Source organism: Notolabrus celidotus, chromosome 16 (assembly GCF_009762535.1).
Source record: "Notolabrus celidotus isolate fNotCel1 chromosome 16, fNotCel1.pri, whole genome shotgun sequence".
NCBI classification, from domain to species: Eukaryota; Metazoa; Chordata; class Actinopteri; order Labriformes; family Labridae; genus Notolabrus; species Notolabrus celidotus.
Window position 1 is genome coordinate 21,051,431 of NC_048287.1, and position 27,432 is coordinate 21,078,862.

General features: G+C 40.8%; 1 protein-coding gene across 1 annotated transcript in view; it reads right to left on the reverse strand.

Moving 5' to 3' along the window:
• Positions 1-27,432, reverse strand: part of LOC117827908 (dolichyl-diphosphooligosaccharide--protein glycosyltransferase subunit STT3B-like) — a 129,330-nt gene that overhangs the window by 5,735 nt on the left and 96,163 nt on the right. Inside the window, 15 exon segments of the mRNA XM_034704757.1 lie at positions 1,590-1,703; positions 5,092-5,265; positions 5,870-5,894; positions 5,896-6,039; positions 6,919-7,106; positions 9,433-9,498; positions 9,500-9,609; positions 9,612-9,644; positions 11,445-11,498; positions 11,501-11,547; positions 11,549-11,596; positions 12,260-12,308; positions 18,685-18,831; positions 25,382-25,480; positions 27,002-27,101. Of these exon segments, the coding sequence (XP_034560648.1) occupies positions 1,590-1,703; positions 5,092-5,265; positions 5,870-5,894; positions 5,896-6,039; positions 6,919-7,106; positions 9,433-9,498; positions 9,500-9,609; positions 9,612-9,644; positions 11,445-11,498; positions 11,501-11,547; positions 11,549-11,596; positions 12,260-12,308; positions 18,685-18,831; positions 25,382-25,480; positions 27,002-27,101 (1,398 nt within the window).

Here is a 27,432-nt window from a genome sequence, read left to right on the forward strand (position 1 = left end):
AATGTGGGAATGCATAAGGAAGGAGGTGATTAGCTTCGATTCTATCAAAAACTGAAGGCGAAAAATAGCAGGACTGGCTTTGTCTGGATAAAACCAATGCAGATAGAAGGGAGTAACTCTCATCTTGCTTTTCATTTAAAGAAACTGAAACTTGAGACATATTTTATTCAGTGTGATTTTATTGTATTTTCCTCTGAGCCCATTCTAATAACAGAACATATGAGCTCAATAGATAAACAGGAACAAACACAATTACAAAAGACACCAAGAAAGTTTGACAGCTCTTAGATAACAGTCCCAGCCTCTGCCCTTTGGTGAATATTACATTACCCTCTGTATAATCCACCAGCAGCCTCTTACTTGTACCTTTGTGCTGCGAGAGCCTCCGCTGCTCCTCTTACAGCGTCCTTCTCACTTTTGTTTCACCCTTGTCACCTCTATTTCCACATCTACAGTCTCCACCTACCATCCCTTTGTTTCGGACTCTCCCTCTTCCATTGTGTTTACATCTACAACACCTCATTCATGTCTTCAGACAGCTTCAACGGACACAGTCTGAAGTATTAAATCATTATTAGTCACTACAGTTTAGTCTGCTGACTTACTTTGATTAGCATTGCTCAACATTCAATATAAAAAAGAAGTAAATGAGTGGGTTTTGAGGAGAAGTGCAGTCTGTTCTTACTTTTCTGCACTGTGTTATGCATTGTCAGTATTATCCTTTAATCTCCACTCACAGCTACAAACCCAGCCCCCCTGAATACTCCACCACAATCTACTTATTGTCTTTTTCCTGATGTCCTCTAAAGCCTCCGTTTCTCCTTGTCACATCCTGTTCTGTAAATCTAATCTACTCCCCTTCCTCTGACTCTTCTCTTCTTCCCGCCCTGGGCTCATTCCCTCTTTTCCTCCCTCTGCAGTCTCTCTATCTCGTTCCCCCTGAAACAGCAGAGTGAGCTACACCGAGCTCTGGCTGTTTGTCTAAGGATGGCGGTTGCATTGATTCTCCTCTCTCAGCTGAGCTGTTGGCTGGGCAAGAAGGATCCCTCTCATGTCTCCTCTGCTACCTGCCAGAAGTAACCGTGGCTCATTTCAAAGCTTCCTCCAATCCTTCATATTCCTCCTCCATCCTTTCTTTCCACCTAACAGCCTCCTCTCAGAACCTTAGGACTCCCCAAAGGCATCTCCTTAAATCCTCTTCTGCCTGCCTGCCAGCCGGCTCTGCTTTAAGGATACAGTAGCAAGAAGTTTTACACCTCTAGTGGTGGCAGCTGCTTGTTATTCTTTGGTAAAGCTGCATGCTGGATTATATATAGTAGCCGTACTACTTCTTGTGTGGTGATGGCAGCTGCCTGTTACTTTGTGATCCCCGCAAAGAGCTGGAACGGAAATTATTTGTACCTACAAATCGGATCATAAACCCTCCAGAAAATCTATGCAAATTCAGAGGAGAGTTTCTCTTTGGCCCTGACCTGCATGGCCTTGCCTAAAGATGAAAATCATCACAGACATGCAGACCTGAAGATTTTTTGATTTGTATCTTGGCCAGAAGTTAACACAGACTCTTTCATCAGAACTTCTATCCTTACCTGCATTTCACCAAATCGATAATAGGACATCTTGTACATGAGGCAGTTGAGCAGAGTTGGCGAACCGGCTTTGTCCACCCTGAACTCTCCCTGAGGAGTGAAGTAGTCACTCTCCTGAAGGAGACAAGGATGAAAGTGTGTGAAGATGAGAGCCAAGATTTGATTCTGGCACACCAAGAAATGTGGCTGTAGTTAGAGTGAGGTGGATGAATCAATTATATCATTACACTTCCATAAAAAAACTATCAACAGCATTATCGCATGAATGTTAAATGTCTGTTGTTCTCGTATGTACGTCGCTTTGGATAAAAGCGTCTGCTAAATGACATTGTAACATTGTATCATATCATCTACCCTTTAGAGATTTAAGAGACTTGTTTTAGTCTGTGATACAACAAATGAGGAACAAATGTAGTTGCACTTTAAGTAAAGTTCTTCTGAAGTGCAAGGCGTATCCAGGCACCTTATATCACTGCCTATGGGGAGGTGCAGAGGTTCAAAAATTCTGGAGGTCAGTGGTTGGCTTTGTTTCTCAGATTACCTCGACACCTATTACCCTAAATCCTAAAATGTGTTTGTTTGGTTTGTTTCCTGATAACTGTACCCTGCCTAAAAGAGAAAATAATGGTGGATCTTCGTTTGTTCCAGGCGAGGCGTTTAATTGCATTGTATTGGAAGAATGTGTGTTGCCCCTCTCTTGATCGATGGTTAAAGGAATTAACAGCAAGTCTAGCTCTTGAAAAACTTACTTATGTTGTAAGGAAGAAGGCTTCTGAGTTTATTGATATCTGGGAGACATTTTTAGATTTATAAAAGTGTTGACATTGAGGAAGTGCTGGAACTGTGATGTGATGACGAGAATGGCATGTTCTATATTTATGATGTGAGGATTTATTTATTTATTTTTTTGCTACATTTGAGTTTTTATGTACTATCATTGTTATTTATTATTATTATTATTATTTTAAATTTAATTTTATTTATTTTAAGGTTTTGTCTAGAACTTTCTAAAAATTTACAATTTAAGTGTTACTCCTATTTATTTATTTATTTTTTACATTTTCTGTATGTGTTTTATATGTGTAATATTCTGCCAATATGGAGCGGTGGGGTTGTTATGTGTTTTCTGTAAATTTTGATACATTCTGTAAATACCCTTAAAAATTTTGAAATCAATAAAACATGTCTAAAAAAAAAAAAGTTCTTCTGTGACCTTTAAGAGGACTGAAACATTAAAAGGAACAACAAACAGCTCGGCATCCACTCGCTTGTCAACCAAAATTCACTTCTAACTGTTGCACTGTGGATATATGTATTTTTCTAACAGAAAGCCTACATAACTTGGTAATGTTTATTCTAGTGTTCTACGAGTTTCATCTAACTACCACATAAAGATGAAAAATGCAGATATTATGGATCGGGCTGAATTTTGTTAAACTCTTTTCATGTACTTTGGTGTGCCCATACTTTACTTTTTGCATAATGTCATCCACTACTCTCTCATCCCTATTTCCAGATACGATCCACTGCTCTTTCCTCACAATAAAAGCCCCAAAAAATTATATTAAAGAAAAAGTAGGACGGCGGTAGTTCCTCTTTGTATTTATGCAAATGTGTAGTTATCTTTCCAACGATATGAAGAGATAAAGCCTGTAATAGGTGATATAAAAAGAAGCTGGCAAATAGATGGACTTGGAAGCACAGCTTGCCTGACTCTGTAGCAGAACTGATTCCCTGATTCTGGTCTTTATTCTAAGCTGAGGAGACAATCTGACTGAAGCTATATGTTTGCCGTGCAGATATGACTGTGGCAACAATCCTCTTTTCAAACTCTTGGCGAGAAAAACTTAAAAAGGTATCTCCCAAAATGACTCCAGGGTTTCACTACTCATGAGTATGACACAGATGTAAGTCAGGTAATGAATGAAGTCAGAGCTGGATGGGAGGATATGTGGGTGGATAAGTTATTCAAGCACACAACAATACTAGTTAAAACTAAAACTATTTACAAAGCATGTTGTTCTAAAGCTCAAGATAACACAGAAATGTGTGGCGTGAGCATAGAATCTAGAATCGAATTTAAATTCCTTCTCCTGACCTACAACGCTCTTAATGGTCAGGCACCTTTGTATCTTAAAGAGCTCATAGTGCACAAACTTCACACCCAGCATGCAGGCCTGCTCGTCGTACCTGAAGTCTCTAAAAATAGTATGGGAGGTCGCACCTTCAGTTATCAGGCACTGAGGCACCTCTCCTTCTACCAATCATCTACCAGTCATGGTCCAGGAGGCAGACACCCTCTCTACTTTTAAGAGTAGGTTTAAAACGTTCTTTTTTGATAAGGCTTAAAGTTAGGACTGGCTCAGGCTTGGACCAGCTCTTAGTTATGTTTCTGTAGGCTTAGACTGCTGGGGGAACTGACACACTGGGATCCTATCCCTCTTCTCTGTCTGCCTATCACCTACTTTAACTCTCCCTGTCCCATTAAAGTTAATAACCATAGATCTTTCTGGAGCTCCCTTGTCTCGTAGGTTCCTGTGAGTCGCTGATGTAGATGGCCTTCTGCAGTGGACGTGCTAGACTCCAGCTGCTACAACTACTCCTCTCTCTGTCTCTCTCTCTGTCTCTGTCTGTCTCTCTCTCTGTCTCTCTCTGTCTGTCTGTCTCTGTCTGTCTCTCTGTCTGTCTGTCTGTCTGTCTGTCTGTCTGTCTGTCTCTCTCTCTCTCTCTCTCTCTCTCTGTCTGTCTGTCTGTCTGTCTGTCTGCCTGTCTGTCTCTCTCTCTCTCTCTCTCTCTCTCTAACCTCAGCTCGATCAAGGCTGTCTAATATAAGTCTGGTTCTGCTCGAGGTTTCTGCCTATTAAAGGAAGTTTGTCCTTGCCACTGTAACTTGCTAAATGCTGCAAAGTGCTCTGCTCATGGTGGATTAAGATGAGATCAGACTGAGTCCTGTCTGTAAGATGGGACTGGATCTTATCCTGTCTTTATGTTGGGTCTTTGTTAATAATATAACATTGAGTACGGTCTAGACCTGCTCTATTTGTAAAAGCATCTTGAGATAACATTTGTTGTGATTCGGCTCTATATAAATAATGATTGATTGATTGATTGACTATGCATATTAAGTATTTTTTGGGTGAATAAAACCTGACCTAAAATGTATTTTCTAGGTTTGCTTTGTAGTAATGTGATGTGCATTAATGTGCTGAGAAGGAGTAGTGCAAAAAAAAAATATTAACATCAACATGATGAACATTAAAAAATGTGTATTTTCTTCTAACAGAGTTTGATGTTTCAGGAAGTTTAATAACAAGAGGAAGAGTATTTCTGTGAAAACCACAAAGGACCCAAAATGGTGTGTCCTTGAGTTAGATTTTAAAGCGTGTCAGTGCATGTAAGAGTGAAGAGGAAACACTGATTTCACTGCTGTTTGAGTGCTAGCTACATGAGTTCCTGGAGAACAGCCACCACGACGGGGCGGGTGCTTCTGTCTCACACTTACCCTGATGTCCTTAGGGTGCTCTCCTTCTGCTATCCTCACCATCCACAGGAACTTGTTTATATCGTCTCCCGAGTAGCCGATAACTCCCCCGAAGATGATCAGCACGTAGTCCACGTCCAGAGACCTCATGATCGTGTAAGCTGCGCTCTCATTGGATGACATCGCTTTCCCTACCTGAAAAAAACAAGCAGTGAAGGATGACAGAACGTTGAGCTTCAATTAGGTGTCCTCTACTTCACAAGATGCATAGTGCAGGAATGTTAAAAAAAAACCCACAGGTCTCATTTAACAGAGAGCTATCTTCATCCTCTGGGATTACATTTCCTGTGGACAAATGATGGAGAGACGACGGGTAGCAGGTAAAGAGAAGAAAAGTAGTGGGCTCAAATAGACTTGAGAGGCAATGACATTACCCTACGACTGGCCAGCAGGAAGAGAGACAAATAAATCAAAGTCACAGAACCTAACAGCAATTTACTGAATTTCTGCTTCACGGTACATTCAATGGAAGCAGTCAAAGCAAACAACGTTTATCAGGCCAGGTCGGCAATTATTTTACACAATGTGGCAAAGACATGAAAAAATTCACAAAAGAGTATGCTGGTCTCCCGGTGGTGGCTAGAGGAAATTATTAATGACACGATACGACACAAAACAATATGTATCATCCTTTGAAGGACATTTATCTGCATCAGTTAGCTGTCACCATTTGTATCTTCAACAAAGCCAAAGAATCAAACAGGAGAAGAAGAAATAAATACAAAATAATAATAATCACCAGTGCTATATGACTGTTGTTCATGTGTTGTATCTACAAGAGTGGTCCTGTTAGCCATGCCAGCTATTTGGTAACCGTAGTCCCACCATGACATGACGCGTGCATGCTCGTCTGTATTCTGCCTCAGCCCAGTAGTAAGCCTCCTGAAGTCATCCAGGATGTTACGTGTCCTAACAAGGAAAAGACGAAAAAAAGGTTGACAGGTAAAGGCATTGACAGGCAATAGGCTGCGGAGGATATTAATATTTCAGTTCATACGTTGAATCAGGAGGGCAACAGGAGCTGGAAATAGAGCATCCGTGCATAATAAACCCAGGGTTAGAAAACACCTCACACTCTGACGATTATGTCCTTAATTTACCTCCAGGAGAGGGAGCAGACATAAAGCCAGGCAACCAATTACTGCAGGTATGGTAATCACATAAGTGTGTGCAGTTATGTGTCTGTGTGTGTGTGTGTGTGTGTGTGTCAAAATGACAGCTTCTCTGCTCCAAGTAGCACGGTGAAAGTATTGTCTGAGAGCTGCCGTGCCATCATTAATAAATGTATGAGAAGTTGAGTCTACCATTTAGTCTGGCCTTCAATATTTCCCCCTGATGCATAAAGAGAATAATTATGGCGGTAAAGATTCTCAGAGAGAATAATATATCAGCTTTTAGTGAATTTGGAGACGGTTCACAGATGTTTTCTGTGACCTAGAAACGCTGAGTTAAAGCAATCATATTAAAGTGCACGTAATATTCCCCCAATCCTCTTATGAATATGCATATTATTTTCCATTTTCCCCTGCTGTCCACAGTGTTCCTGCATGCTCACACATGTGCTCATTTGCATTCAAGGTGGAGCAATCAATCCTCTTGCTTTCTGAACCATTATTACAGACTTTGCCTGGCTCCTTATGCTCATATAACATCCATTAACACATTACAATTAAAGTGTGTGTGTGGTGTGTGTGTGTGTGTGTTGTGTGTGTGGTGTGTTGTGTGTGTGGTGTGTTGTGTTTGTGTGTGTGTGTGGTGTGTGTGTGTGTGTGTGTGTATAAATGGTACCCGTCGTGGTTGTACGAGGCGAGGACCACACTGGGGCTGGAGTAGGCATTGCTGGTGACCCATGTGCAGTGGCGGCGAAACATCATCAGCAGCATCAGCATGAGCATGGTGACGATGGACTTGATGTTGGGACCAAGACCCTCCTCTGCTTTCTCCTGCTCTGACACATGCTTGCGCACCTTGCCGGCCTGCAGGGGGAGACAAACACTATTAATAAGTGTGGTAAGAGTCTGTGGCATTCCAGGGAGATTAATTATTAAGCGGGATAAATTGTTGAATGAGCTAATTGAGCAATGTGTATGAAGGCATCCTGAGTTTTTCACATGCTGTGTGATGTTTAATTTCGTTTTACAACTTCAGCAGAGGAAATCTGCACAATGAGAACATTCTTCATCACCAGTAACTTCAATTATTTGCTCTAGCATTAATAACTCTGGCTGGAGGGGAGTGAAGATTGATGTAGATCAGGAGGATATAACACTTCTGATGGACAGACAAGAGGATGTCTAACTGTGAGCTGAAACTTCTTCTGAAAAACAGAAATATTACCAGTATAAACTGGTGTGATGACATCATTCCCAGTAAAGGACTGAAATGTACTTGCTGATATTTTCATTATTCATAAATATTTTACTAATTTGTACAGACACTTTGATGTTAGTGGGCTTCTTGAATAAGTTAATATTGGTAAACAATTTATTAAATAATTAATAGAACAAAATCAGTAATAGAAAAGAGCTTCCAACACTAAACATCTCAATGAACATGATTTGTTGTTAGCATTGTTTTTATTATAAAATATTTACATATATAAGAGGAGTGGCCGTCTTGCTGTAATATGATATTCACTTGTGTCTGAGCTCAAAACATTGGCTGTACATTAATTTGGTCATTGTTGGATGTGAAGCCATAATTCAGCCTCGATGGGCGCTGACATATCGCGCTAGAGAAGCTGAGGCATGTGTAGATGGATCTGACTGGCGGAGCAACAGAGCTGGTGTCCCACAGAAACCGTCTCACTTACTGATTAAAGGTTAAAGATCCCTCAGGTCTGTACAGTCCACAGCAGGACAGATTCTTGTGTCAGTTGAAAAAGAAATATGGCTATGGAAAGTTCAACGACTCTTGTGTTAGTGTTTGATTTTTTTTTTTTCTCCCCATGCCGTTCCTCCTCTACTCTGCTAGTCCAGTACAGAACGCTGCAGGAGTTCACATTGAAGGCAGAGCTTTCAGTTAATCATCTTTTTAAAATCTAAAAAGAAAGTAATCCTAAACTTCTTGGAAAAATTAAAACTTGGACAAAAGTCTGCATGATAAGAAGTAACACTTATCACAGAAACCATGCTTGAAAAAACACATATTGACGTGTTTTCAATTTTAAACTTTGACCCATGTTCCTTCTATGAACATGAGGGAGGTGGGGCTTGTGACCTATAAAGCCATTTAGCTGGGACCAAGTATTTTGGCTTCACAGTCCATCAACACTTCTACTGTCCATTTAATATATTCATGACGAATTAATGATTCTGTTAGGATTTGATTTACCTTCACTAACATTTGGATTCCATTTTTATTCACGTTAATGTTCCATTTCTCTTAGGTACTCAGCTGATTGTCTTATTATGTTTAAATTCTTATTAATGCAAATGTATTTGATTTGTTAATTAATATTTTGCAAAGAGTATAAATGAATTCATGCCTATAATTCATATTTTAGGTACATTAAGAAGCATATTAATGTATTCATGAACCTTTGTTTCCCATTTTGGCATGTCTGTCCACCTCACTGCTCCATCATTATTTTTTAGACTGAGGTCTTATCAACAACAGAAATGGGATTTGACAATTCTATGCATTTTTTTGTTCCATAAAGCACTTAAGCGACAGCTTCTATTAAAGGCAAAGCCTACAAGTCGAGCCAAAATGTCTATAACTGCATTATTTGTAATGCATGTGTAACAGACTGTCAAACTGCATAATGGCTTAAACACGTCACTTCAGTAGCATTTGTGGATTTGATAAAATTGATGCAAGCCAAAATGTTATTTCAGCAGCACCTCAACAGGATACACATTTGTGGGTTGCTAATGTACTGGTGCCATTATGAAGCAGACTGGAATAGACAAAGCCACAGTTTGGCTTTTTGGATTATGAAAATTCAACAAAGCCAGACAGCTAAAATGACGGTTACTGCTTAAAACAGTTGCATCTGAATCACAGTTGGATCACAGCTTATGAAAACTGGTGAACAAGACTGCTGGGATTGAGGGAGGGGAGCTGACGAACACGCAACACCTCTGAAAAGGTGTGTTAGGTCAATGAGAGACTCAGCTAGACTTATCAGTGTCTGCTGTTTTCGTCTGTTCGTGTTTGCTGTAGGGAAAAGGTTAAAATGTGGGCATGTCACAGAAATAAGATCAAGCTCTGAAGTAATAGTAGGAAAAAAAATACTACAGGACAAAAGTTCTGGAAATGTCAGTGATGATTTTGTCAAATATTCTGTCTTGTCTTGACCTTGTCATATAGATTCCCAGAATTCCTCTTGTCATCCTCGTCGCTGCTGTCTTCAGCAGGGGGTTTTTTCCCTCTTGGTGTCATCTCCCATGTAGTGCTCAAAGACACTGGAGAAAGCCACCGCAGACAGCATGCACACCACTGGAGTCAGTGTCAACATTAAGCGCACCATCACACGGCAAAATAGACGGCGCTGATGGCGTACAGGGCCACTGTAAGGTAATAGAGAAAGACAGCGGTGGGTGGATGAGGGGTGGAGGGGAGGAGACACATAGTAGATAAAGGTCAGACAAGGAGAGAGACAGTGTGAATGTTAAGGAGGCAGGAAATAGGGCAGAGAGTGAGAGAAGGCGATAAGACATGAAAAAGAGGAATTGAGTTGTTAGACTACAGCAGCGTATTCAGTCCATGTTGGCTCTGCAGAAGTCTAACCCTGAATGGAGGAAGCAACGGCTGCTCTCCGTCCTTGGAAAGGGGCGAACTCTGCTCAACAGGTGCATGGCTAATCAATAGCTGTAATAGGCTGATTAAGTCCGAGGAAGAAAGAGAGCGCTGAAGGACTGAGTCCAGCGCTCAAAGGTTCTCTGCCCTTGATCCTTGCCGTCAGACTCCTACAGTAAAGTTTGGTTTGAGCTGTTTTTAAAGAAAGTCAGTTTTTCACACTCAAATAGAAAGCTTTAAGTGCATCATCATATCAGCACTGTTTTAACTGGACTGTGATAAACTCTTAACACATTCTGATTGTTAATCATAATCAATTAGATAAATGACAGTAAAAACGGAACAATTAGCCATTAAAGGACTATCCACTTACGCTAACAAATGGGGAATTAGAAAAATGGAGTTGTGAAGTGGGAGGCCCATTAGTTTCCTCCATAGACAATGCTCAGTGACTGATGGCTGGAGCACTGCCAAGGCTGAGACAGACATGAAACTCTTCAGGTTGAAGCATCAGCACAAAAAACACCAACAGTGTCATTTAATATATGCTTCTTTCATGAGAAAGTTAAAAGATAAAAACCTGAGTTCATGAAATGACGAAGTGGGGAATTTACTACGAATCACAAGTGTTACGTTGGAAAGTGTAAAGGTTAAAACGGGTTACCAGTTGGACTGGAGCTAAAAAAAAATCAAGCAGTGGAGAACACTCAGAACACAACAAAGGTCTCATTTGGTTAAGTGTTGTCGTGACTATATTGAAAGAGTTTGTCTGATTGGTGTTAAATGTTAAGAGCCAGCCCAGTTGCAAAGCTGACTGAATACAGATTTGGCTCTAGGCTTGCTTGCAGCTCAATGAAGCTTCTCACAAATGTTGGTGCTTTCAGCTCCAGTAAGTGCTTGACTACAGCATGCTCGTCCGGTCCGTCACCGATCCACTGGACAGCTGGAGTCACAAGACCGGGTTTTAAGCGGTAATTACAGAATCAATGATTATCTGACTCCTCTCCTCATCCATGTTGTCTTTATTGGCCTCTGAAAACCTCTGACCTGTTAACTCAAGGCCTGGCTCTGCTCATCATGACGGTTTGTTGTTGTTATAGTTAAGTAAAACAGGATCCAGCGACAACATGGAGTATTTTATTCTGAAAATTACCGGATGTTTTAATTTTGTTTTGGTGCCTGACTTCCTGTCCCGCTTGATCTGCTCTATTGAGATTGATATGTCGTGCTCCAGCATCCAGCAAAATAGAAGTCTTGTGTATCAGGCGTGCCGGATCAGAGACGCAGCCTGATACGCAATGGAGTGGAGCCAGTGGAAGTAAATAGATTGACTAGAATAGAAAGCTATCAACTCTGACGCCGTGACGGTTCAGAGACAAATTGGACTCAGATCTGGTGGAATTTGGCTGTTAGGCTGTTTAAAACATGGATGCAGTCTCAGAGACATCACCCACTGGTTTCTGAAGAGGCCTTATGAGCCCAATGATGGCGCTCGCCAAATGGAAACGCTGACTCTACCTAACTTTTAGTCGACTTTTAAACAGACAAACAGTGGTCTAAAATCCGCCTACCAAACACTCGCTCGTCATTGATGTTCTTGATGCAGAACCAGAGGCCTGCTGGGACGTGCAGACCAGGATGTGGAGGTCAAAGAAGAAGGAGACCATGTTGTCGGCTGTGCTCTGACACGGAGGCGATGATGGGGATGTGGATCTTAGCGTAGCTGGAGGCAGAGAGGAGAGAAAAGAAAGGGAGGGGGAGACAGACAGGATGTGATAAATGTTGCGTTTAGCGCATTGGGAGTGTTGAGACAAATTATACAATAGATCCTCCTGATTAACTTCTGAATTATGAGTAGCAAAAGATAATTTATCTCCCCAGAATGCTTATGGTACAATATGAACAAATCTAGCATTAGTGATGAGTTGTATTCTCTTTGTTGCTGTTAGTGTTTTTTCTCAGCCGTGTGCTCCCTCTATTCACTCTGGGCTTTGACACAGCAGCAGTTTCTATAAGATTTTAAATATTTCTATCTTAAGTGTTTTGTGATTACAGCTGGAAAAGAGAAAACACACAGTGCATTAAGGAATTAGTCTCAGCCTCCAGAGGAAGAAAAGAAAACCCTCCCATACTGCTTCAGTCAGCAAACGGGGGGAGAATTGATTGGCTGTGCTGAAATAGCAAACACGTTGCAGTGCATTTGGAGAACACAGGGTGCCTGCTGCAATTTGGAAGTAAGACAATAGCTCAACATAGAGTCTGTGCTGCTCCCTTTTCCCACTGGGATGGTGCAGGAGGTTTATAGCTGTCTTGGAAAACACACACATGCACTCGATTGAACAAGTGTTTCATCGATAGAGAGAGTGTGAAGGTCAGCAGAGCTTACCCGGTGTCCCAGAGGGAGTAGAAACGACCACTCCACGGAGCAATGTATCCTGGAGAAAGAGAAAACAATCAATAGAGAAATGTATAAATTCTGTCTGTTAATGCTTTCATACAAACCTTAGACTACTCAGCCTGACCTAGGAGTATAAAAATTATGATGTCAAACAAACACGATAAGGTTGTAAATCCCAGGAAAGTTTCACTTTAAAACTTTATCATCTGATTCTTTGTTTCAACAAACTGTAATAATTTACCAGGAAAACTCAACCCAACTGTGCAGCTTGAATATATAACACTTGCTGACCCACAGGGCAGTAAGGATGTGTAGGAAAGACTGCCTGAGGATAATACTAGAGATGTTTACACTACAGTTTTTAAATTCCTTGTAAGAATAAAATGTAAATATGTTGCATAATGTATGAACATGCATCTACTTTTTCTAAACCCTTGAACCCACAAAAGTTTTAGTCCAGAAAACTTTTCTACAACAACGAGTACTTGAGACGAAAAAGAAACAATTAGGAGTTTTTAGAGACACCTCCAGTTTTCACACAATGCTTTTATTCTGAAGTTTTGTCAGGGACAGCTATTTGTTAAATGAGGTCACCTACACAGCTCTTAATTAGAGTCTCTGCTGATATCATGTTGGGAAAAAAAGTTGCCATGAATTACATTGGCTGCAGATAAGGTATGTTAATTACTAATAACATCAGGTGGCAGGAAATATTTCCTCTTGTGCCATCTCCCTCTCTTATTTCTGCTCATCTGCCTCCTCTCTGCTCTGCTGGTGTCTGAATGTAAATTAAGCAACAGTTTTGAATGTAAGCAGTGATATATTCCAGTATGATTTTCTCCCTCCTTTGTGTGTTTGCTTGTGAGTGTGTGTGTGTGTGTGTGTGTGTGTGTGTGTGTGTGTGTGTGTGTGTGTGTGTGTGTGTGTTAGGGCTGAACGATTAATCGAATTCAAACCGACATCGCAATGTAATAGAATGCAATTATCAAATTGCAAAGGCTGCGATTAAAAAAAAAAGAAAGAAAGTTTCATGTACACAGACGCAGCCTTACGTGACATGCATGCAGTAGGTGGCCGTAATGCGCCTTTCAGCTGATTTGCCGACGGCGAAAAAACTCAGAAGAACGAGACACGTGAGCGGGGGATGAAGAAAACAACTTAAGCCACGCTAAGTTTTGATTTGTTGTTTTGTTAAAAATGGCCTCAGCAGAAGAACCGATCATATTGGGACGTACAAAGTAATCAACACGCTGAATATCAACATGTGGAGCAGGCTTAGAAATAATCTCCGCAGACGCAGAATCAGTGAAGACCCAGACAACATGTGGATTTACTGCAACAGGACAACTGAACAGAATCATATTTAAGACTCACAGTGTCCAGTTTTCTGTCTACTGGTTCTTATTGAGAAAAATAAGCATGTTTACGTGGTCAGGTGTCAGCCAGGAGCGCAACCGGGTCAGAATCAGTCTGGCAGCGAAGAAAAAAAAGAGACCTGTCACTCAGCCGCAGCCCCCAGCTGAGCGTCTCCGCTGTGAGCAACACCTTCAGTCGGCTGGTTCACATCCAAACATGCTTCAAACTGAAAACACTTGTTTGGCAGAATTTTGTTAATTAGTTGTGGTGAACGCTTACAAGACTGCAAGTCAAAGTATTTAGTAAGTTTCCAACTGTAATTGAAGTAGATAAATAAACCGTCTTTCATATTAATTCATGCTTCATTTGCCTTTATCTTAACAGAAGTCTAGCCTATGAGAAAGAACAGTTTGTGTATAATAAATCTGATATTGTTTATTATAATACAGATTGATTTATTACTTGTGTTTGTTGAAAAATACATGAAGAGGAGCTTGAAAAAATAATCGTATACTAAATCGCAATCGCAATATTAAGGAAAATAATCGCAATTTGATTATTTTCCAAAATCGTTCAGCCCTAGTGTGTGTGTGTGTGTGTGTGTGTGTTTGCTTGTGAGTGTGTGTGTGTGTGTGTGTGTCTGTCTGTCTGTCTGTCTGTCTGTGCAAACAACTACCAGCAGGTCCAATGTTACTTCATGACCAGTTTTCATTGTAAATCAGTCATTTTCTAAAAGCTTAACCCAAGAAACCACTCCTGTATGATTATGGCTAACAGTATGTTAGCTAAAGAGTGATTAGATTGTTTTTTTTATTTGTGTATCAATTATAATCTATATGAGATCATATGCCTCTTCATCCTCTCCAATAAAGCTGACTTTTGACATTTTGATAATAGGTTGTTTACAGCCTTATTTGTAGGAGAGACAAGGCTGATGGAAGCAACTCAAGCAGTTCATACTCTGAAGAAGGCCTTAGCCTCTTCCTTTACAGCTAAAAGTCTGAGAAGTTTCATACGAATCAGAGCCATTAAACAGTACAAACAGATTTCTGCCATCTTCAGTTCAAACCCAACAAAAAGCCTCATAAGAGTATGTGTCAAAGCTGGAAATGTACTCTATTGACGGCACTTAATTACTGGAATTGACTTGTTTACAAATGTAACTGAAACCATTTAAGCTGCAAATGAGACTGCACAGGGCATTAAATGCATGCGAGCAGACGTCTTATTTTGGGGAGGCTTTGATCTGGAATACATTTCAGCTCTGAACTGCTGCCTAGAGGCTCTCACAGCCATTCACGCACACGTGTGCACAGACAGCACTAACAGAAGTATTATTTGAAATAATGTGATGTGTTTTTACCAGCATATGTCTGCACCGTGTCCTTTGATGCTCCTTTTAAAGAGGCTGTGCCAAATAGGCGTCATAATAATGACATAATCACTGTCAACATCATAAAAAATAGAGCATTTTAAAAAAAAGATGTCACAAAGCGCTGAACCACAGCCGTCAAAAAAGTGGAAATGCAGAAAAAGTAAGATGAAGGAGATAGTTCAGAGTCGAAATTTAAGGCTGACACTTATTTTACCGATCAATATTTGGCTTTATGTTGAAGAGGCTGAAGAATCCTACCAGCTACTCTGGTGCAGAGAATTCAGAGGATGAAAAAATCAGAGAGACCAAAGCACATCACGCACAGTTTTCACAGAAAAACTGGCAAAACACAAACGTCACCCCCAGTGCTCATTTGAAACGTCTGGCAGATCAAAAAATTTAGTCTACATCCATCTGGAGTCAGGCCTCTCACAAGGCTGGACTTTGCACCCACACAATGGGCAATCAGCAGGCCAGCAACAAATCTGAGGCCACCAATATTACTGTGGATGAAACATGCCATCATCTTTTTACACGGGGCAAAAAAGGCTGGGCTGCCTTTTCTAACATAATCTGGAGTGACAGAGTGTCACATTGTTGGTTAGGGGAAAGTAAATAATCTGTTTCCTATCTCAAGCTAAGAATCCAAAATGTGATGTTGGGTAAAAACAGTCACATTCTTTATAAAGGCTCATTACACACAGCAGAAATGTGTGCATACACAGCCTGAGGGGGAGGTAAGCTCTCTTCTTACACATTAAAATATAATAGCTTTCTCGGGAGCAGTCTGAAGTAATACAGCACTAGATAAGGCGAGCAAAGCCGAAGTGATGCTGTAAAAAGGTGTCTTAAAATGGCTTCTGTTTTTGTGCGAAAATCATCCCACAGTAGGGGCTTTTAAAACAAGGTGGTGAGCTATGGTTGTTTCGTGGATAGGTCAAGATTCTGAGCATGTTGGTTACAAACTTAACACTACTGCAGGAAAGAGCCAAAATCAATAAATAAGAAGAAGGCAACATTTGAAAGGTCTTAAACTTTTAGGCCTGCACTATGGCCAAAAGCCCAGGCTGAGAAAAAGAAAACATTAACGTGGACAAAGGTCAGTCAGCCGGCTGTGAGCACCAGGGTTCAACCAGGGCAGTCCAAAAGAGCACATATAGAGGTTCATCAATCCTCCCTCAATGCTCAACTGTTCTCCAACTTTAAAAGCTCCAACATCTATATCTTTTATTTTTGTTTGTCACTTTCCTTCCAGGTTTCGTTTTCAGACAAACTAAACCAGGATTTTCAGCTCACAGGGGAGGGCCTGCAGGTCAAACCATGGAGGGATAGTGTGCAAACACACTAACTTTTGGCTTAAAAGACAAATAAAATGTAACATGGCTCAAATCCCAGCTCTGGATCCACATCAAAATCAAATCAACTGATCTTTGCACAAGCGGCTAGTTGTCAGGCAAATCTCGGCCAAATTCAGAAAAAAATTCAAAACACTGTGCTAAAAAAAGAATCAGACAGATGGGTTTGAAAATATTAAAGAGACAGTTCGGTTGAGGTGGGGTTGTATGAGGTACTTGTCAATAGTAGGTGTATTTACCCAAAGGTGATCCCACTCAGCTTGGGCCCTTTGATTAGAAATCATGTGAGGGTCAGCATAGAAGCTGGACTAACGCAGTGTATTTGGATAAGGTAAACATATATTGTGGGCTATGGGTTGTGCCATTATGCAATCCAAAAACGATGTGAGGACAAACATTTACAATACTTCCATTTGGTTTCCTTGGTTTTCGGAATTTAACTTCAAAAAATTGAAGAAAGTTGGAAAAACAGTGTCACTTTGTGATGCAGGGAACTTTGGATGGTGAGTGATGCAGATCGCAACTGTTTGTGAGCCAATGGTATCCTCTGACTCAGAAAGGCCCTGAAATACCGTTGTTATCATGTCCCACTCATGACAGCAGGAGCTCTCTGGCACAGCTTACACATCTGCACCACCAGGTAACTTGGGATCTCTTCTGCTCTCCAGTTACTGCAGAAGTTTCTCCCCTCTCTCCATTGGTATGTTGGGTCTCATTCTGCCCCTTTAACTTTAGTTCATAAAGATGTCCTCTAGTGCTCTCAGTAAACAGCACATCATTGTTTCTGTCCAAATCTCATTTTTTTTGTTTGGTTATCTTTTAGTCACGGATATTTTTCTAAATAGAGCGTACACTTCTGTCAATGTTTGGGTCTAACTCTTCTTAAGCTCCTGTGAGGTTTATGTGAACTTTGGCGCCCCCTGTGGACAAAGTGGTATATCTCATATTTTTGCTGATTTTGTCCTGTATGTGTTTTTAACGATAAATCTTGTCCTGTTGTCTTTTAAAAACTAAATGTGTCACTTGTAAAGAATATTTGCCATGAAAAAGGCTTTTAAAAAGCCTGTTTTTCCCAAGTTAAGCAAATCATTTTGTCCTCCCCCTGTCAGAGATTTTTGATACAGTAAATAACTACATCGAAATAATCCGTTTTTATGCTCAATATCTTGTTTACTTTTGTAGGTCATACAAAGACATTAATATCAGTGTGTTTTTTTTTTTAACCATCTAAAAAAATTCTTTACTGGGGCTTTAAAATGAGCCGAATTACGTGGTATGATTGATGATTCTTAGCCTAGCATCCACACAGGTTCTCAAGGTAGGGGCCAAGCTGACCACCATCTCTTGCGGGAAATACACTCACCATTGACAAATATCTTGTACCACCCCACTTAAAATAAAGTCAAAAACATCCCTCTAGTCTTCTTGTATTGTACTAAGCCTTACTATTAGTATATTAAGTCCTATCAGTTATAGAGTGAAGAGTTACTTTGACACTGATGGTTAAGATTAAACCATGAAAATAAAACAGACACAGTTACTATAGATCTTATTTTGCAGAGGCTTGGCGCTTGGCTTGAGCATGTACAGACTATTTTACATTATAGCTGCTTGTTTAATTGATTGTGGATTTGCAATTACAGAGCAGAGAGGAAGTTCACATTAAATGTGTTGACATTTAGAAGAATATTTTGACTAAAAGCTCATCTAATCGACTAATTATCAGCTTTTTTAAAATTTTGGCTGTAATGAGTTTTAATAAAAACACTGCATATAGCCAGGTAAACTTATATAACATCAACAGCTGTGACGGGCTACCACTGAAAGATAATAAATCCATTAACCAACAGAGGATTGCAATTCCATATCAATTTAAATTGCTTTCTGCCTTCTCTTTGTTGGATTATCTCTTTGTGTATGCTTGGTAATACATTTATTGATTAACTGCCAGGCAATAATATTAGTTGCAAATAATGATAATTGCTTACGCTAAATAAATCTATTGATTGTTTTCTTCACTTAAATTAGATTCTAAATGTCAGAACACTGTAATATTTTTTCAGAGTCTAAGATCATTTATATAATATGTTTATTTTGTATGACTTTAAGTTTTAAAGCAGAAGATCATTTATAGAGATAGACAAGAAAAAAACAAGGTTTGGAGGATTTCTGTCTCATAATGGAGTAAATACGATTATGTTTCCAGAAATAATCTTTTAACCATCTTATTTGAGAAGTTAATTAAGGATTTTTTTAAGCTCTAGGACATAACAAGTAAGTAAGATGTTGTTTCAATGACAGTTAAACCAAGTATGAGGTGAACAGACCTGTGTATGTGAGGTAGATCACAGTGAGGAAGACCACTCCTGCAGCAAGGGAGACCCCGAGGAAGAAAAGTGTCTGGAACTCCTGTCTGGTCAGCCGGTCCTTCAGGTACTGCAGGAAGGCATAAGCTTGGAGGAGTGCAAACACACCTGAGAGAAGCCACAGACAGAAGCAAAAGAATGAGCAAACAGAAAAGAGAAACTGGCACTGAACGGTTGAAGAAGTCCTCATTCATGCTGCCTCCTGCAGGGCACAAAGTGGGTCTGCGTGGTTAAAGAGGTGCCGTTGTCAGTTTGGCAGAATTCTTGACAAAGCGTTCCGTGATATCCCCTTTGGCTGTTCATGCAGATGTGAAAGGCAAATACTGAGGGACAACACATTTCAAATGCATGAGACAGATTTGTGTGAATAAGCCCTGCTCCTTCCTCTCGTCTTTCCTTACGCAGCCCCTCTGCTCACATTTTTCTTCCCTGCTCTTTACCCGTCTCTCTGACGTTTTTCAGAGCTTCTTTTTGTTTGTATGGTGAAATCGATATAAAAATTTGAAAAGATGCCTGGTTTACCCTTCGTTTCTTCACCTCCAATCCTTTGACAAACCTTGTGTGATACCGCCCTGCTCCCCTGCAACCCACCGCCGCCCACAGCAGGCCTCGACTATTTCCAAGGTTAAGCCCCTGCCTGTCTCCTGGAGAGCGGCCACAGTGCTAACACGCTTGTCACTCCATGCCACCCTGCCTGCCTGCCTCAGGGGCCGACATCTCAAGGGTACCAACCGCGGCTCTGTCACTCTCTTCCCATCTCCCACTGTGCTCCCTGAAAGCCACCACCAGATGTTCTGAGCAGCTGCTATCCTGGCAACATGAAAACACACTCAGTCTTTGAGATATGGAGAGCACAGGGAGCCAAAAACAGAGAGAGGCAGAGATAATTTTCTTGGTGGTGCATTCTTCAAAGCCTCTTATAATGCTGCTTGTTTTAGGAGACACCCAGGAAAACAGGGACACTTCAACGTACGCCTGCTGCGGTGTTAAGAGAAAAGGTGGTTCTTGGTTCCCTCAAGCTGCCAGCGACAGTCCTCTCCCAATCTGGATGTAAATGATACAAGCATCACGCAGATACATACGCACCCATCCGTGCTGTCGGGCAGCAGATGGGCCCACTCTCCAGTCATAAGAGGCAAAACTGAACAAGCTTTAATAAAGTACCCACAAGCCAAAAATGAAAAGTACTTAAAAGTGCTGAACACATATGGCTGCTTGCTTATTTTCTATTTTGTAAATGTATTCTGAGAGGGCCCTGTGTTCTTCTGAGGGGATTCAGCTCTGGCTGCAGCCGACCATTCTCCAAGTGTGCGCTATAAGTAAGCAGCTTATGTAAAGTCACACCTTTAATACATGAACTACAACAGTCAGCTCTAACCTTTCTCCTGTGTTCTGAGGCTTAAATTTATTGGCAGGGGCTCAGGGCAGGTTGGGACTTGACATAAGGGCTCTTAAAATAAAATCTGTGTTCAATAAGTGTGTCCTTGTAAAAAAATAAGACTCTGACAGACTGTGTTCTAAAATTTTATGAGACTTTAAACAGGAGTGTTCAACACTTTCACTGTAATTCAAAGCAGTGTTCCTTGAATGTGGGTAGCAGTATCCTGAGGGGTTCTTTGGAGAACAGCAGGAGGTACTTCAGACTTAATTTGAATGTTAATTTGAAAATATTTGAGTCATGTTTAATCCCTGAAACAGTTCTACTTAAAAAGTTCAATAAAAATGCTAATACAAGTTCAATAAACCACTTCTTATGTTTATCATTTCTAATTTCAAGTGTCAATTGTCCCAACTAATGAAATTATGTTTATGTTTGTTTTTATCATAGATCGTTAAAACAGACTCCTTCATGCAGACTTGATTTGATAGGATTTGTGTGATCAGGTAGTCCCCAGTGTCGTTTTTACTGTTGAGAAATAATGATGTTGTTATAGAGTTTCAACAAATCAGAGCCCAGTATTTAACCCTGCAAAGTAATAATGTTAAATGAAAATCCTCCCAAAGCTTTTTGTTTTTGTTGAAGGGATGAATAAGCAAACAATTGGATGAAGCCAAAACAAACTTAATTTGTTCTTGTTGGTCACAGATGGCCAAGCACTGTGCTATATCTTTCTAGAACAGCTTTTTCTCTAACTAAAACAGTTTGGGCTGCTCAGATGTGACTTAACTGAAGTTATTTTAAATTGGGTGTAAAACGGACCCAGTGCAGTACGGTATACACTGATCAGCATAACATGACCTCCTGCCTGCCCTCCTCTCCTTAGCTCAGGGTCAAACACCCTGACCTGATGGGACATTGACTACACTAGACTTCTGATGGTGTGCTGTGGTATCTGATACCAAGACATTAGCAGCAAACCCTTTAAGTCCTGAAAGTTACAAGGTGGGGCCGCCGTGATCAGACTTGGTTGAGATCAAGGGAATCTGGAGGCCAAGTCAACACTAGGGATGTAAATTTTAAGTATTTTCCATGATCGATCTTTGGAAATGTTAACGATCAATTATCAATTAATCAATAAAAAAAATATTGAGTTTTCTTATGTCAAAAACAAGGCCAATTATGTTGTTTTTCCCCTAAATTATATTTTCCACAGCAACAAAAGGCATTTAACTGACAGTGCTGAATATGATTACATGTTTAAAATGCAGAATATCAACGATCAGGCTCATAAAACAATCTGACCGCGGACATATCTTATAAAGTGAAGGCTCAGACTACTAATTTTATTTTTGCTGCAACAAGACAACTGAACAGAAAAGTACTTCAGACTCACGGTTTCTATTTTTCTGACTACTCGTTCATATGGAGAAAAATGAGCATGCGTACGTGGTCAGGTGTCAGCCGGGAGCGGGTTATAATCAGTTCAGCTGCAGAAAAGCTTAAACGGCTCTGATGTTGCCGGTCTGCAAACATAGTGTACGAGCAATTCCCACCAGTTTGTTGACTTTGTATCCAAAGGTGGGGAAATGTCCTGTTTAAAGTTGTGCCTTCGTGTCCACGTCCGTGTTGTTTTTGGCAGCAGTTGCTTATTGATACTCTTTAAAAAGCGCTCGTGGAAACCTGTCACTCAGCCGCAGCCCCCAGCTGAGCGTCTCCGCTGTGTACAACACCTTTAACAGCTGATTCACATTGAAACAGGCTTCAAACTTAAAACAACCCCCTTATAGCTGAATGTGATATGAGACCACGTGAGTAATTTTGTAACAATCAATTAATCGATACTCGACTAATTGTTTACATCCCTAGCCAACACCTTGAACTTGTAGTCATGTTCCTCCAAGCCACCTTCTTCCATTGCTTGGGGACCAGTTCTGATGGTCATGAGAGCAAAAAATGAGAACCCAAACACATAAAAAGCCTGTGACATTTTCCAAACATCACACAAACCAAACAGCAGAAAAACCAAGCGGCAACCTCCGGTCTCAAAATATGAAGCCCATATGGAAGTGTTATAAACTGCAATTCATCAAGCATCCATTTGAGGCTGGCTGCAGAAACACTGGAAACCACATACACACCAATTCAAAAAAGACGATCTTTGCAGCATTAATAAACATGTTTACAGCCTGGTTCAAAAAACGGCTTGGGTCTACATAGCTAATCTCTCTATCGGCACACACTGTACGGGGGGTGAATTTTTTTCTAACGCAACAGTTTAAAAGATATTAAGATTACCAGTTTTGCACAAATAAGGACATGACTGACAGGCGGGAACACATTTGGCTAGGAGGCTCAAAGCCCGCCTCTTTACCTCACACTCAGTTTGGTTGAGTTCAGCATTACCAATATGGCTCCTGCGGACAACTGGCTTCTAAACAGTGCTCAGGAACAGATGGGTGACGTCACAGAAACTACATCCATTATTTATACAGTCTATGAGAAAAACCTTCAAACCACAAGAAAATCCAACCAACATGATTCACCCAAACAGCATCAGAACCCAAGCAACACAAGAACCCAACAAGAATCAGGAGGGGGCACCAGCTTAGGTCAGCTAGGAGAGCAGGCACCCTGTGTACAGAGGCTATAGTCCTCGTTATATGGTCGCAGGATCGATTCGGTGTCCTGATGTGATCTGGTGCATGTTTCCCCCATCTCTCCCCAAACTTTCCACTCTTTCTCTGTCTCTTTTGAGCTGTGATATCTTATAAAGGCAACCTCCTACCCCCAGGGACAGACGGATAGAAGCGGTAAGAGATAAAAAGCAATAGACATAGTAAGAAACCATAAAGAGAGATACCGTAAAACAATAAAAGTCTATCCCAATTAAAGGCTAAAGGCAGGTCTCACTTAAAAGCCTGTATACATTACTTGTGTATCAGGTCGTCTGCAGTGAAATGTCTGATTTTTTTCACTTTCACTGATACGTCAAAAGTCACATTTACTGATCACCATAGTGGCATGGAGAAAACGGAACCTGAATGCTGTCAAGCTGTCAAATTTGCCCAACAAACGCAGCAGGAAGATGCTTCCCTGTTGGTTTTTGAGAGAATTAGAAGAAACAAAGCTCAACTTCAGCTTCTGTCCAAGAAAGATGGTAAATAAGCTGACTGTAGAGTGGTGGAAGGAGTATGCATGAGTGAATCCAGGCACGAGTAATGTTATCGATCGGCATAACAGTCTCCGATAAATTGATCAGGAAGAAGGCTTCAGTAAGTGACAGCAGGGACAGGGACTATCTCTCTACCTATTCTTCCTTTAAAGATGGAAATAAAAGCTGAAATAATAAGGAACACTCTGTCTTTGCTGGGAAGATGTTATGTTAAAATATTATTAAAAGCCTGCCTCCTAATGATGCCTGTCCCAAATAAAGGCATAGGCCACTAATTGAAGTTTTACAGTAAAAGCATTTTAAAGAGATATAAGCGCAAAGAGCAACTGAATAAATAAAAGACATAAAGGCATTAAAAGGAAATAAGATGCTCTTACCCAATCATCAGAGTCATCACAATTTGGCCCTTGTGAGAGTAGCTCACATCCTTACACTCACCCTTTTTTCCTGCTTTTAACACATTAACTTTGAGGACAAAATGTGCACTTGCTTCCAAAAGCACTGACTGGTGCCGTCTTTAAGAGATTATCAATGCCCTGATGGTTGATTAGTGTACATTAAGGCAAGGCAAGGCAAGGCAGCTTTATTTGTATAGCGCATTTCATACACGAGGGCAACTCAATGTGCTTTACATTAAAACATTAAAAGCATTGGAAACATTCAGACAGGCATAAAAGAACACAATTAAAATGACAAATATAATAAAACACAGAAAAGAAAAGGAAAATTAGAAATATATTAAGAATTACATTAAAATTGTAATTTAAAGTGGGTTAAAATAAGCTAAGATAGGAAGGCAGTGGCAAATAAAAAAGTCTTAATCTTTGATTTAGAAGAGGTGAGAGTTGGAGCAGACCTACAGCTTTCAGGGAGTTTGTTCCAGATATGTGGTACATAACGACTAAACGCTTCTTCACCATGTTTCGTTCTGACTCTCGGAAAGCAGACCAGTACCTGATGACCTCAGAGGTCGAGGTGGTTCATAAAGTAGCAGCAGATCAGCAATGTATTTTGGGCCTAAACCGTTCAGTGCTTTATAAACCATCAGCAGGATTTTAAAGTCTATTCTCTGACAGACAGGAAGCCAGTGTAGGGATCTAAGAACTGGAGTGATGTGGTCTACTTTTTTGGTCCTTGTTAGGACTCGAGCAGCAGCATTCTGTATGAGCTGCAGCCGCCTGATGGACTTTTTAGGGAGTCCTGTAAAGACCCCGTTACAGTAGTCTAGTCTGCTAAAGATGAATGCATGGACGAGTTTTTCTGCATCCTGCTGAGACATAAGTCCTTTAATTTTTGATATATTCTTAAGGTGATAATAGGCTGACTTTGTAATTGTCTTAATGTGGCTGCTGAAATTAAGGTCTGAGTCTATGACTACACCAAGGTTTCTCACTTGGTTTGAACATTTCATCTTTGCAGATTGGAGCTGAGCATAAGTCTGTGTTCTTGGCAGAGTCACATATAGCACTTTTCTTTCACTTATTTCATTCTTACAAGGATTGTATTTAATAGCTTGTGTCTAACCTTGTTAGTGGCAGGTAGTGAGCAGTGAAGATTATTGTTGATGTAAAACAGTCAAGTCGAAGGGCAGATGCACTTTCTTTGGAGAAACTCTGACATTCAGTGAGAAGGGTAAAATCAAGAGTCTGAAATTGTTTTGTTTTTTCTCGATTGCCAGTGAAGCTGATCGATTTTTATTTCTACCAGCCATGCAGCCTTTCCACTACTTCTGATTTCTACAAAGAACGCTTTAGAAATGTGAACACCCAACTTTAAAAACACATAATATGCAACGTAACCTTAGGTCCTGCCTACTTTTAACATAAGGATGTCTTTTCTTAAAGCAGTGTTTATCAACAAAAGAGAGACCGACCTGTCTTGGTGGCAGATAACCTGATTGTTTAAACCTGGCACATCCCACATTCACCACGTTCTCTGGAGGTCATTTCATTCCTTAGACACAACTGAGTCATATCTTGAAAAATCAGTAGGCAAATTTTAAAAAGGAATACTGACTCATCACCGCTCTCTCAATAGAATTTATGATGAGTTTCACTCAAAAGGAATCAGAATCATACAGCCTGGGGATAGAGAGAGGAACTTACCGGCTGCAGCCATGTGCTCGCTTGTCCTGATTGGCTGGAAGCCAACAAACGGGATCTGCATTGACAGCACGAGACCCACGATGTAGAAAGTGCTGTAGGCTGAGAAAAGAGAGAGAAAGAGAAAGGGAGGACAAACAGAAAGGAAAATCAGGGAGAGATGGAGTAGACCACAGAAGAAATGAGATCATCAAAATAAACTATTGCATTATTCTGTGCCATCATTCTCGCTTGGGACCCACTGAGGGAAATCAACCTCAATGGTGGTATTTAGAGTCTATTGATTTTCACTGTCACACCTCAGAGGGAGTAAATACAAAATACCTAATCTAATGTCATTTAGAGAGAAAAGGGGAGCTGGCTCAGCGCGGTGTGGAGGGGAGGCCTGGAGTGAGACGACAGTGCTGAGAACAGTGCGACTCCCACCTTTGTAGCTCGAGGGAAGTGAAACACAGACGCACCGGCTTAATTAAGATTTCATACTCTTCCTGAAGAGTGTGCCTCATTTTTGAAGTAGTTGCGACCGCCCTCAGCAATCTCTTTCTCACACGTCTGCTATTGACTCAAGACAGAGGGAGATGAATTGTGTGGGAAAATAGACTACAAGGTATTTTATTAAACTGGGATTTTTAGTTTTTTTCCCCCTTGTAGCGACAGAGAGACACCTGGCTCTGGAAGAGACAAGCAGCGAGATGCAAGGGGGAGGGAGTGTGACGAGTATAGGAAGCACTTGAGGACCTAATTTCGTTTCTGTCAGAAGAATACGACTACAAATACATTTCTCCACCTCTCATTTGCTACCAAAAGGTGCATAAGGTTGCTCTGGCTGCACACATCCTTGAGGAACAATGAGGGCGGAGGGAAATTTTACACTTCATCTAACAGCCCTGCATTGTCAAGTAGAGTTTCATTGTTGAGGCAGCGTTTGGAGATATAGCACTCGTAGGTCAAATCGTTCTCATCGTGAGGAGACTGTCATTCATTTTCAGAGCCATCAAAAGACTGCGCTCAGCAGATACATTGAGCACAATGTAAAAATCGCATGTAAATGATACTTGACATGGTTTCATTTTCCTTGACTACAACAGGAGTGCCTGATGAGCTCACTGCTAAGCTGACGGAGGAGGTGTGGAGGGTCTGAGGGATTGAGTTCTCAGAGCTGCAGGATAATGAGCTGGAGCTGCCGCGTGTTTTGTGAAACTGGGATGTTGTGTGAAATCCAATGCCTCAATCTCCCTTTCCCCAGTGCTCTACTTCTAGCATTTGCAAAACATACAACTAAATAAAGAAATAAAGGAGGCTCACGTAGCAGGTGGCTGCGTTTACAGCATTAAGTGGTGTGTGGGTGTGTGGACGTCTGCTCTGCTGAGAGATGAGCGCAGGCGTGACGGGGTATTTGAGCTCGTTTCAGGGGTCAAACTTTTGAGCGCCAATGTGGGGAGGAAGGAGAAGTTGCATACATTTCTATTCTAACGGGAGAGGATCTAAAAACACTGAGTTTCCATTCAAGCTACTGCATGTGGAGGAGTTCTAAACACAGAGTCACACACTGAAAGCTAGGGTCTGCTTTAATTGCTTGTGTTTGCATGTGTGGGTTTGTGAGTGTGGGTGTGTGCACCTTACCTATGTAGACTCTCCTGCTGTAGCGTTGCATCAGCAGCAGCACAAACACATGCAGAGGAATCAGGTTGATAATAAACACATAACCTCCCCATGCTGACACCTAGAACACACACACATACATATAAAAACACATCAGTCAGACATCTAGAATATCACTTCACTGAAACATTATCTACAAACAGTTAGGCCATGTAATCAATTATTCAACATTTCACATTCTGGATTAAAATTATGGAAATTAAATTTGTGTCAGGAGCTTATCCAACCTCCGAAGTTTGGATTTTTTCAACGATACGTGTTTGTTATGTGTTGAGAACAGGCCTGAGGTCTCATTGATAGCAATAAAAGGACTGTTCGATAGTCTCACTTAAATGCCTTCAAAGCAATCCATCATTAGAACACATATCAGATAATCCCTTGCTCATTAGCAG